At 37.9% G+C, this 13,394-nt stretch overlaps 1 protein-coding gene across 7 annotated transcripts in view; it reads right to left on the minus strand.

Annotated features, from left to right (window-relative positions):
* Positions 1–13,394, minus strand: part of LOC150078494 (one cut domain family member 2-like) — a 352,098-nt gene that overhangs the window by 214,086 nt on the left and 124,618 nt on the right. For 4 of the 7 annotated variants that reach the window (XM_090385363.1, XM_090385360.1, XM_090385361.1 and 1 more), the window contains exon 2: positions 8,540–8,581. The exons of the other annotated variants lie outside the window; for them this stretch is intronic. In XM_090385363.1, the coding sequence (XP_090241489.1) occupies positions 8,540–8,581 (42 nt within the window). The remainder of the gene's footprint in view (positions 1–8,539; positions 8,582–13,394) is intronic. 7 annotated transcript variants of the gene reach the window in all.

Consider the following 13,394-nt stretch of genomic DNA (forward strand, 5'->3'; position numbering starts at 1 on the left):
TTGTGAATATAAGAATTGTAGTTTTAAATTTGCTAAATTTAAAACTACAATTAATGGCGCTGCTTGTCTATTTTAATTGAAAATCAACGACAAATAATAATCTAAGATGGCAGTGATTTTGGAGAAGTGTTGTTGTTGTTCGTTGAGATTATTGTCCCACCAGATTTTATGGAAAAGCAATTATCGCATGTGGAAATAACTCGTAAGATTAACGATTGTACGTTTTTGAAACATTTCACGTTCGTTTCAGTTTAAATAAAAAATTGCCAACGTTACTGAAAGCGTTCCTAGTGAAACTATATTTCTGATTAGGTATATCAACAAGAATATACGTGTAGATATGTGTGGCAAAAAATAAACAAATCTTTATTATTGTAGAGATAATACCTAATAATGAACGAATAACAGAGTTACAATAACACGAGGTAAAGTTTATGAATGCCCAGAGCATTGCATATACAGCGCCCTGATTCTTTCACCTCAAACTAAAAACTTGGATTTATTGAGTTTTGGATCACTCTAGATTACCATATGCCAAAGTACACAAAACGGGACTCATACGCGCTAAGGTGCATAAGACAAGAATCTTACAATTTTATTTTTTGATTCAATACGCTTAAAATATTGGAACAGACTACGAAATGCGAGGTGTAGCTAGAGTATTCCAGGAATGAATTCATATGCAAACTAAAATTGAACTCATCAATTATTTACGTTTGTTTCCTTCAAATTAGTTCCATCATCATCACGCAACTACATTTTACACTTAGATTTCCACACAGTTTAGTTAATAAAACCTTTTAAAGCCTTAATCACCTCGATCAGGTTCCACATATATTAGTGAACTAGTCTCTTGATACGAATACCACACTGAAATCAACCAGTTCTTGTCACTCTTCTCTATACCTTTTTCAATAGGCTTTCTAAGCCTGTAAAAGGTGTCGTCTAACCATTAAAGGTGTAGCCTAACCAATGTAATAATTGCTACTTGCAAAGTGAGGTAGTACGTCATTCAACCCCCATGACTTCTCCTACAGGCCTCTCCACGCAGTTTAGAATAGTTACTCCCAAGTACTTTCCATTAACAATTGTCTTGATTTTACTGTTACCCAAGTGTCACGTTACATTAGGGTTACTTCTAACCAGATTCAAGACCTTGCAGTTTCTAGTGTTATACCTTAGCTACCATTTCTCAGCTCATCCAAATAATTTTTCAAGGCTTTTTGGTACGTCCTGATCAACGTCATTAACCACCCTTTGCACCTTATATCATTATCAGACTCAGACGTTAAGATTTCAATACCCCTGTTTCATCCCTATAATAATAAAGATCTATTTCCACAAGGATCACTAGTAAATGTTAAAAAAGGCAAGGGGACTGATCTAGCCAACTCCACTCATTAGTCCATGATGGATTAATAACCACTCTGTCTCCTACTTTCAACCATCCCGTTATCAGTAGGAGCAACATATTCCTAATGACGAATTCCTCCAATCTATACGACCTACAGATTTGGTAGTCATGACCTCCCTTTAAGAAACCCATTTTGAGATTCCTTTATAATTCCTGAGCAGAAATCTGTAATTACTCAGATGATCCAGCATCTGAGTAATTACAGAATTTAAGTAAGAATCCCATAATCTTTTTTGGCGCAACCTTAAGGTTTAATGACCTCTTACACTACCTCCTTCAATAGAAATGGACAGATTCCAACAGTTGCTTACTCTTTTCACTTTTATTTGTAATAATTTGACTTCAAGTTCCTTTTGGATTACCATAAAATCACTCTATTTGCAGTTAACACCACCTCGGCCGCTGGAGTTCCCAAGTTTAAAATTTTCTTCACGTATGAATGAGTATGACAAACAGTTAAATAGTTCATCAGTAACCAGTTCATAACCATCGATACCTTTGCCAAAAACGGACATTCATTGTTAACTCATTTTCTTTAATTGGTAATGCAAGCCAAGAATTCCTGACTGGAATTCTTAGTCCATTGAGCAACACTTAATGAGTAGACTTGACCATAAGGAATCGAGTAAATCAAAAGTTCTGTGCTCAAGTCTATAATTAACCAAAAGATGCGTTCTTGCGTTAACATTTTCAGTCTTTGCGTTACCATCCACCCACCTGAAAAATGCAGAGGTGTTTAGGAAGGGGTGGGGGTGTCTTATTCCTCCTCGTACAATGACGGTTCATTTCTTTAGCTCCAAATAGTGATTTCCGGTGGTTACACATAAGCAGCCAACGGAAATAAGGTTCACTTATGATATAAATCAGCAAACATAACTGTTTGTGTTTGTTTGCTGATCTGTTGCGCACAAATTAGGTGGATTTTTAGTAGGTTTTGGATAAATATCTACTTAGCAGTATTTGCTATTCTCCACTGTTTCATGGCCCAACCATTTCTACAAATAATGCAATTTACTGACATGGTTTATACACTATCAACCTGCAAGAAGGGAAAAGCTCCAATAGGTGGCCAGCTGCAGTAATCACAACAGTTTCCTGTTTGTGAGAACAGCTGTTCTCAAATTCGCACCTGAAATTTCAACTCAATACAAATCCAGACAATTTATTCCACAGGAAATAAGCACGAAAATTGCATTACAGTGCTTACGAATAACTGCCCGTTAATATGACCACATATTAACTGAGAACAAATTATAAAATAGATGATTAGCTGGTCTGCGTTACAGACAAATGTATTGGATTCGACCAGATTTTAAATCGTTTAGAAACTCTACCCTAAATTTGTTCACTGACAAATTTAGGGTAGAGTCGAGTTGGCACACTTACCCCTTATAAATAGAATTGAAATCACACACACACACACACACAGATCAAGTAAATGATGCAAATTAACTTACAGTTCTAATATTCAACTGTGTCGTTTTAAAGAGAGCGGTCTAATCGAGCTTCAAATAAACCGACTGTGTACGATTACCCGAAGCATATCTGAGTAATATTTCAAGGTAAAATGGCATCATCCCAAAGACTGCGTGGATAACGGCCAGCAGGACAGAAGCGTTCCATCACAGATGGAGGGAGCAAGGGCCCTCCATGTGATGGTATGATTGCTGGGGCAGTTTCAGAAGACAGTACCTCGAATAGCGATATTAAAGTCGATTCATATAGTGACCCGTTCATTCTTAAGTGAAAGGGTTGCATTTCTATGATATTAACTGTCTGAAAGCATAAGAAGATGATATGAGAGCAAACACAGAATAGAAGAACAGCACATTTTCCAGTTTGCATCCACCTCAAAATGGAATACCTTCCCTTCTTCAGCCGCACTATAACCCGTAGGTTGAGTAAACTTGTCAGCTTCAGTCAAAGTGCAAGGATGAGTCCAGTTTCAGTATACAGTTTGATCCTTGATGTTTATACCTGGGGGGTGGATCGCCCATTACCATCTGACAAAGGGCAGTCTGAGCACGCATAATGTACAATGCATGCAGGAACTATGATTGCTGTGAGGTACAGAGAAATCCTTGAATCCTAAGTCAAATGTTTTAGGGCACAGAGGAGCCCAATTTATTCTAGTAGGAGGCAATAATGGCCCTCCCCTACAGACCTCTAGCTTGTCTGTGGTGGGGAACATTATTTTTGATTTTGCACCAAGGCAACCATGAAGCGTCTCTTAATTACGTGTAGTCTTTGATCGATTTACCTGGATGAGATTCTGAGTTTCTGAGGGGCGGACCATATAAGCGTGAAAAGCACAAATACCTTTCCGACGGAATCAAACTAAGGCCTTTTCCACAAGGTGGAGAAGGATGCCGATTGCAACCACGTCCGCGACTGATGGAAGACTTTTGAATAAGAATTTTTCCTGCAATCTCCGGAGTGGCCAGCAAGGCATTCAGACGTGCATTCCATTGAGTACGTATGCTGCATCTGAGTCTACCGTCTCTATCCGAGCCTCAGAGGAGTTATGAGTTGCTGTAGTAGGGTTTTTTTAGAGGCATCAGCGACCAAGGCCGTACTGCTCCGTGTATACTTGCTGTAAACAAGAGTTACCCTCCTGAAAAAGTGTGGTTCCATACCACCAGAATACTTTTTCATTAACAGCATGAGAATCTGTTGTGAGTGCATTTCCTGGCTTTAAATGCAATCATAAACTCTTATTAAAGCCTTCAATCAACTCTGCCGAATACTCATTTTCAAGTACGCATGAGCTGATTAGAATATTCGAGAAATGGCACGCTTTACCAGTAAGTTCGCACACGAACTTGGAGGTCTACTTTTGCGTCATAACAAAGAACGTTTTCTTTCAAATTCCTATGCTTTTTAGGCCAAATCAATTAATTTCCATTTTATTACATTGACATCATTTATACCTTAAATTTTATGTTCAATGAACCTCTCTCAGAGGACATCAATAGCGATCGCCTATCGAATGAGCAAGTGGACGGGTTTCTCTCTTAATGTTATTTGAAATGTTCTGAGTTCTTCTGGAACAGGAATAAAAATGACTAAATATTTATCGTCCATTCCACCTCCTCTGCAAAGAGGAGGTGGAATGGACGAACTACCTCTACACGATTCAATTCGATCACACGCTGTTCTTACAAAGGCCTCCACTTAATTTAAGATAGTGTACACTAATGGAATGAACAACAGAAAGTCTCAGGTAGCGTTGACTTTCTACGGTGAATGCAAAAAAAAAACCTTCACACGAATGTTAAGTTTGTTAGGTATTTTTAAAACATCTACAATGCACTGGAAAACCTCGTTAATTCGATATTGGATAAATGTCTCTTAATTATGCATTCTATCGTCAAAACAGAAAAAGACAGTTGAAGAACAAGTCTTATTCTGGATTCAGGAAGTTAAATTTATAGAAATGTTGTTCATTTCTGAGGAGGAGTCGGAAGTACTCCCTTTTTATATTTCGCGATTTGTCTGGAAAATAATTATAGGCGTAATTGTTGGAAATGTCAAAATAACTCTTCGATGGTATGTCAGTGAACAGACACTGGTGGCCTTATATTGGTGGTCGTATTGGGAAAGAATCGCATTGTCCAAAACCTGTTATTTACTCATTAGTGTACGATGTAACATCTGATAGATTAATCTGTTTTCAGCAGTTTTCGAAATCGCTGGATATATATTACGGATGCACATCACATTTGCCAACATTTTTGGTGTCGCGATTCACCTGACACAAGACGACAAAACCTGTTTTTAAAGGGCGACAGCATTCGTCCTCAAAGGGGGGGTCTCTTTCCCTTTGTTCCTATTATCGTTATTCGTAATAAATGTATTGCATTTTTTAGTTTCCATTATTTTTATATTATCACAGATGGCATGGTACGTGCATGTTCCACTGACATAGGACCTCTGCCGCTGCAGGATCTTTCCCCATGGTGCCACAGTAATGAAATACTCCATCAGGCAGCCAGGTTCGTCCTGAATCAGATATTAAGCCCGATTTCCTCAACTTGTTGACATTTAATAATTTGCCAAGGACCAGCGATATCCTGGATTAACAATAACCCATGCATGCCTCCTATCCTTTCTCCTCTCGGTGTTCATACCAAACGAAAATTAAGAATGAAGTAGTACTATGCCTTGATCGTATCGTACCCTATCTGATAGAATCCTATCAGAAACTTTCGACCTGTATTGCATTCGAAGGTAACCATGTCCCTACTGATCAGCAACTGGCATTCCATCTACGATCTCTCTTGACTAGTACGTCATTCCTTATTTGTTCACATATATTAATTTCTATTACCATTAATGATTATATTAATAAAAGTAATTATGTTTTATGTTTGCCAACCGTTACTGGTCATCTACTTGTGAAGTTGCAGTCGAATATTTACAGTCAGGTACCAAAGATATGCTCTCCGAACTAGGTGGAAAAGACGTGAGGAGCATTTATGGGCCTTTTTCAAAATATGGCTGAGAAAAAGATTTTTTTCTCCTGGGATTATTTTCGTCCAGCAAATAGGCAAATCGACCACAGAACACACGCAATTTACAGACATATTATACAGCGCAATATGGTCCGATGCCCCATAGACCCAAGGATCAGTATGAGATCAAGTTTGGTATTTGAAACAAGTGTTTTTGAGACCATGATGCATTGGTGCTTTCAATCCGTGAGTGGTTATGCTGCAACCATTCGATGGCTGAAGGTTCATATGGATCAGTAACTTATGTTTGAATGTAATCTGATTAAAGCTTATTCTTAATTTACCCGTGTAGAGGAATGCCCAAGTAGAGTCGACTGAATTCTGTTCTGCAGAAATTACAGTTAAAATTTACTTGTTGGTTATACTCTGTAGTACGTAGCACTGAACGAAGTTCCACTAAAATTTCAACAAACTTTCAGGTGATTCTTAAAATGTATAAGCTTTTAATCCGTTTATTTAATTATTCGTGTCGAGGCTTGAAAATTAGCTAGAGAACATTTTTTTATTACTGTTTAATTGTGCCTTTTGCCACTTATGAGAATTTCTGGCTGTAGTCCGAAAAGTATTAACAAATATTTCTATGGTTTGTTCTTCTGCAAAGCCCTTATCCAGTATATTCTGTCAGCACTTTTTATAGGCGTTATATTGCAGCTATTGTAAATCGCATGTGATAAGGCTAAAGTGTAGTTTATTGAGCTTGAATCTAGTATAGTTTAGGAAAGACGACTTTACGTGGTTTTTCCTGGATGAGTTATGGAAGAAAATATAGTCTTATAGCACTTAGAATTCTTTGTACAAGTGTAGTTTATTGAGCTTTAAGTTTAAACTGACTGCAAGAACCAACACACCAAACAACAAATGAGAGACACTCCTGATTCATGATGATCATCTGAAGATCCTGGAAACAGTTATAAAAGAGTCCATCAATGGAACAAATAGGGGCATCTCCCTTTGCTCCCAGTCCCTTACGGTCTGAAGATAGGATTCAGCAAAAATCCTGAAACCAGCGATAAACTTTGGCATGTGTTGGGACTTATCGCATTTATCTTTAAAATTCCATGTGCTATAAGTGTGTTTTTTGTTCCTTGAAGATCAGGGTTATTTCTCAGTAATGAAATTTGAAATACACGATCAAAATAAAATCATACATTATTTAAAACGTACAAATATGTTTGATTTCAATGTCGAATTAACGAGGTTTCGTGTATTCCAAGCACTTTTCTTTAGTGAAATTCCCAAACATCTTAATTTATAGTTTCGGGATGAAAATAAGTGCAGTCAATGTGAAACTATAAACGCTCATTACAATGTTCCCACTTGTAAACCAAGCGTAAACCATGATCAATATGTTTGCTTATCCCGTTAAATTATCAACAACAGCCTTAAAAAATGGCTGCGCGTATAAATATTTGACAAACCTCATTAAAGCTCATCCTAAGTTCTAGGGAAAATACGGTGATGCTAATCAGTTGGCAGTGCAACTGATGATAGGTAAGACATCAGTTTATGCCAGCTGTCCCTCATTCATACAACTTGATCATCAGAGGGGTGACCAATGGAGAAAATGACAAAGCGAAATCTTTCAAATGAATTCAAGTGATCCATTTAGAACATTAATCATCGATAAACCTGACTTCGTTGGCCTATTCTGGAGATTTTACTGTCATCAACCAATTGTTGCTGAATGGGGTCAGTCTACTAGGTCAGGTTTTCCCCTGATATTAGACTTCTAAGGAATATTTCTGTGTTATGTTTTCGTGATGTTACAATTGGAAAAGTAAGCAGTTATTTAACAAACTTGTGTTAAGATGGAAGTTCCATGGGATCAACAACTGTATGAGCACATATAAAACTGCAGACGTCATATGATTCAAGTAGGATTTCGATTATTCCTCTAAAAATATGATTTAAGATTTACTAGTGCTCACTTTGCTAAATAAGTCATATTCTCTTTTCTTTTGTGACTATTGCTATTTAGATTTTGAAGTTTTCCTCCTTCTGCACTGTTCCATGGATCATTTTTGACCATGGCATCGATTACTAGCTTCTGTTCAGCGATTAACTGGAACTCCAAGTTGGTTTCTTCCCTCTGTTGCGTTGTCCCATTGTATGTATATAAAGAACATGTGTTTTCCGTTTTCTTAGTCTCCCAAAATAACACGGTGAGTATTTATAAAGTTTCTCTTAAGCTCCTTTCCTTCATGAAGTTAGGAGATTCGATACTGAAAGCATTATACTCTTAAGTGAATTTTTGCGAATCAAATCTTAATCGGATTTAAAGTCCTTCCTACGACTTTTCATTCATATCAAACTAATCCAAATAGTAGTCTAGAGTTATATTAGAAATATATACAAACTATAAAAGGAAACTTTAGAAATATTTTTTAACTGTCATAGAAGATTCAATTTTCTTGCGAAAAAAAAAAAAAGAAGAACATGAAAGTATGCATAAATCTTGGATTAAAAATCTGGTTACATGAAACTGCTAATAATCAATCATGTAATGACAATATTTTGGAACTGTAATGTAATTTTTTTCAGTTTATAAAAATCACCACTAAATACTGTAAAAGTAGTATGTATGAAATGTGAAACTTAACAGCCCACCCACCTCCAGGATTGAAGTCACAATAGCCGATACAATTTGAAGCCTTACCCTGAAAAGAAAAGGGAAAACGTAATTACAGTTATCACCCAACAACAGCAAATAAATATTTAATCTAACATAACACATTTCCATTTAAAATATCACAAATGATTTAAAACCATCATTTAGTAAATAATTGAAAAGAAACTGGTTTGTGTTACCACAAAGATTGGACTTCACATAACGTAATAACAACAGGTAATAAAAATGGCAATCCGACCGAAGGATACACGCAATATACTGACGCCTCATATCAAGGTTATCTGTTGTTGTTTTTGTTCAAGCATCAGTGATTTGGGCCAGATTGTGCGGAATATATTGTCTGTAAATTGCTTGTGTTCTGTGATCGATTTTCTGGATGAAAACCCGAGTTTCCAGGTGGAAAAAACCATGCAACCATCGGCTAAGACGGAGGCCTAACCTAAGCAGAGGCTCACACCACCCAAAAAAGTGAACTGAACCACAATGGCGATATCAAGATTGTTTACCATCAAGTTGTCTAAAAATAGCCGATGTTTGTCTTCAAGCAATATCGGAACCAATGGTTGAATGCTGCTCAATTACAACGCTGGTTCTCTGCGGCCAGAGGAAGATGAACTCAGCTAAAGAAGACACTATTCCTGCCAACGAACGGTTAGCATTAATAATAAGGCCGTCTCGGTGGAAGATGCCTGGACACTTGCTGCCTTTGTGTTCTCCAGTCATATTAAAGAAATCAAGGGCACAAAAAGGCATAATTTAAATGCATTTTTATTGTATAGGTTGGGCAAGAGACTCGGTTTTGAAAGCTCTTACACAGCTATGAGGACAAACTGAGGCTATTGCCCAACCTGCACAATCAGGTTAGTGGGAAAGAGTCCAAGACTGTTGGTCCAAGACCTTGATTAATTATTTAGAATGTCAATCTAGAAATAAGCGAAGAGGAATTAATGAATGAGATCTACATGAGAAATCTAGCTGATTCAGAATCAAGGAGAATAATCTTATACGAGACCCACCGATTAGATTCTCAAGACTAAATAATAAAGGGGAAGGAAGAAACTGAATACTGGAAACTTCTCTGAGAATTAGAAAAAGTAAAGTAAAGTGCAGCCATTATCAACCCACTGCAGGGTGGAAGCCTCCTCAACAATTCATGCTGAGGGAAATGGACCATAATCTGCCACGCTGGTCCAGTGCGGGTTGGCAGATCGACCGTATTCAGCAGTCAGGGGTTTGAACCCCGGTCTACTCAAAGAGCGTGTGCTACTGCACTCCCGCTCCTGCCCACTCGGCTACGGAGGAGTGAGAATTAGAACTGCTCTACAAATGCAGCAAGATATTTTTATTGAATGGTGTAGTTATAAGTTCAAGCTTTGTTGCAGGGACAAAGAGATAGTTTGCGGGTACTGTGCCAAGAGTGGCCATTGCAGTGAACAATTCAAAGATAAGGATACAGTGTGCGCAAACTGTGTGGCTGCTATGCCCGATTCATCTCATTCGGTTTGTCTGAGGTGTACCTGAGTTATATGAGAGCATTGCAACTGGTTAAAGAGAGAAATCAACAACAACTGTGAACCAGGATAATCATGTTTTACTTAGTACGGTTAAACTGGTGTTATGGATGGTCACACTATGGACAACGTTTCTAGGTAATGGGGGTTAGTTCAGGATCTTCTAGTAGCAAGAGAATAAACAGCGCGAGGTGTACGAAGTTTTACTGGAGAAATATGACAATTCTTTAGGGCTTCAATTTTCTAGAATTCTTTATTTCTAGGAAATGAATATTGGCTTGGATGCGGTACTCCAGGCTTTTGTATGCAATGGAACTACATGAAATGGAGTGTATAGATGGTGGATAATAAAGGATTCTTGGAGGCATATTTCAGAATAAACTTTTCAAGAGATTTCTCAACAGTTACAAGAGTTTAATCCAAGTTGAATCACAGCATTCGGATGGTTTGAACATGTGGCTCCTCACGCTGTACTCGGGATAAATTATTGTCTAGTAGCTTACTGCACTGCTTGACCTGTAATGATTATATTAAGCATTAACTCAGAAACCTAGATGGCTCCTTTCAACATGTGGGGAATGGGTTCGGCAATTCCTTGCGCTGCTTCATCTCGGCTGTGGGAAAATCTGCACGGCTCCTTATAGTGTGGTCGGCGGACGACTGTTTGGCAATTCCTTGCGCTGTCAAACCTCCTTACACCGTGATGAATATTGCAGGCTTAAACGACACTGTGTAAAATTCTAAATTTGACTTGTGTGATATTGACTGGACCGCTATTTGAATTTCGAGCTTCGCACCTAGGCCAAATAGTCTACCCTTTGAGTGGTAATGCAACCATTATGTGACAATACTTGAGCTCGGTGAAGATTGGCTCAAGTACAGTGGATGGATAAATGGGAATTTTCTTTATGGATAAGTCCATGTTCAACTTAAAGAGTCAAATTCTCAATGAGTCCTTACGAAAGAGGAATATCAAACGATTCTTCCTTTCTGTGGGAAGCATCATTTGGTATGTTTGAACTGGGGAAGCATGGGCATTGGTTGGACCTATACTCTATCCAGATGGACCTATACTCATCCAATTGATCACTGATGAATCGGAAAACTCGTTTGAAGAAACACAATATGAAACATAGAGCCGTATTTGTCCCATCTGAGACCTTCAGCCATCAGACCCCTTTAGGGGTCCTCTCCTTTTTTGTGATTAATACTCGTAAATTTGTTTGTATACAACTATCTACTATGTTAATCGAGGAGAGGAAGGGTGCGCTACCTGATTTCTAAGAAAGAAATAAGAAATTAAATATTTTCTAAGAAAATAATTAATCCAATAATAATCGAGGTTGTAAAGAATAATTAAGTGCACTAAATAACGCAGACCGAAGCGCCACTGTAAGGCGGTTTATCTGTTTTTTTTTTTCTTTCTACTAAAAAGACATTTCGATTGTCCAAATGGCAGCAAATAAATTCGGATAATAATTAATCCGAACTCTCTCTCTGAAAATGAGGTGCGTTACACTTTCCAAGTCCATTTCGAAAGCCGCATTTCAACCGCTCTCTCGTTTCACCGCTCCGAGAAAAAGCGAAAGAGAACAATAAAAAAAAATAAATAAAAAATAAAAGAAAAAAGGCGCGCGCCCATGTCATTGCGTGCATGCACGTGAAAATCGTGGCTATCACACATCTAATGATGTATGGCTCACTTGAGGAGCTTGTCATTGTTACGTCACACATTACAGCTCCATATCAGAAGACATTCCTCTGCTCTTCTTTGACCAAAATGCCCCAACCCAGACATCGCTTTATTGTTTCTTGATCGCTCAAGCCATTTTTCCTGTCAAGCAAGTGATTTATGCAAAGACCTCTTGCACGACATGTTTTCTAAGTGAGTCTTCACACGGTTCATAGGAGACGAAGTAGATTACACTCACAGTATAGACGCGGAGTTGTATTTTCATCGAGAGCTTATTGTGAGAAGCGAAAAAAAGGTCTTCTCTGATCATTAAAGGTATAAAAGTAGGGTCACACGTTGGGAAATAAAAAGATCCAGATAGCCATCTAAACCTCGGGCAAAAATGCGCTCTAATATTCCTTTTGTGACAAAGGCGATAAAACGCTTTGCTTAAAAAAAAACTTTATGGCACCTCTGAAATACACGCGGTTTTATGCTGGGGGAAACAGAAAATTACCTGTTTACATTCTCACTCGGAATTTGCTTGTGGAAAGTTACTCGTCCGATCTCTGCGTGGGAGCGCAATTGAATCCCGTTTGATTTCTCTCTCTCTCGGAGATTCAAAAATATTCGAACTCCACACAGACAAATCCTGATCGTGGTTTACTATTATTCCTGATTAATCCAATTACTAATTATTATTCCAGCCATTTCACCAAAGAGGTGAAATTACTGTAATAAATTGAACGCGCTAATAATAGCCCAATGAATGCGTGAAAATTCGCCTTGGTCAACCTGATGAGGACACGTTAATGATGTAAAATCGAGAAACAGTTGTTCAAAATCAGCAAGAGATGCTGGAAACAGAATTCCAGCGATAATCAGCAGTCCTGAATGTAATTCAAACCAGTCTAGCCAGGCTCTGGTTACGCCCTAAGAGTTAAGACTTAATTTGAACCATCTGATTGAAACTAACCATCTCACCACCCTAATTGCTTTTAATGGAAGCTTGAAAATAGGTTCAACACGTTGAAACAAATATTTTTTCCTAACTGAGACCTGGTTCGAATCACACGAAGAACATCAAATAAAGGCCGAAGTATAATTATGTATTTATATATTTATTAAAGAAGGTGGTTCCATCTAGCTTTCCTGGCAACCCCACCACCTACTGCAATACTGCACAGGTAATTTCTAATATAATATATACTTCCACTAGTTGGTTACCATTCTTGGCACATGGAAAGAGCCAGGGATCGTCTCAGTAGAAACGAAACTTCAGTTTCTTTTTTACTGAGTAGAGGGTGGTGCCATTGTTCTGCTTTTCAATACGTGATTTTCAAAACGTGCCGGTTACGTGAATTTTCCACATGGATTCCCAATAACTGCGGGATTTTATAGTACACGCTTTAATCATTTTGTTATCTGATCCAGCACTTTTTAGGCCTGACAACAAGGTTCAGTTGAGTTCTTGAAACGTAGCCAAATTGCATTAAGATTATACATTGCGATGGTCAACTTTATCGTAACACAAATGTTTTTTATTTCAGGACATCGTGACTATGACACCGAGCGATGGAACCATATAACATGAAACTTCATTGTCCTAAGTTACTGAATTAATATAAAGTAAAAAAAAAAAGTAAAGTGCAGC

Source organism: Mastigoproctus giganteus, chromosome 11, assembly GCF_048544385.1.
Source record: "Mastigoproctus giganteus isolate SK-2022 chromosome 11, ASM4854438v1, whole genome shotgun sequence".
Taxonomy (NCBI): domain Eukaryota; kingdom Metazoa; phylum Arthropoda; class Arachnida; order Uropygi; family Thelyphonidae; genus Mastigoproctus; species Mastigoproctus giganteus.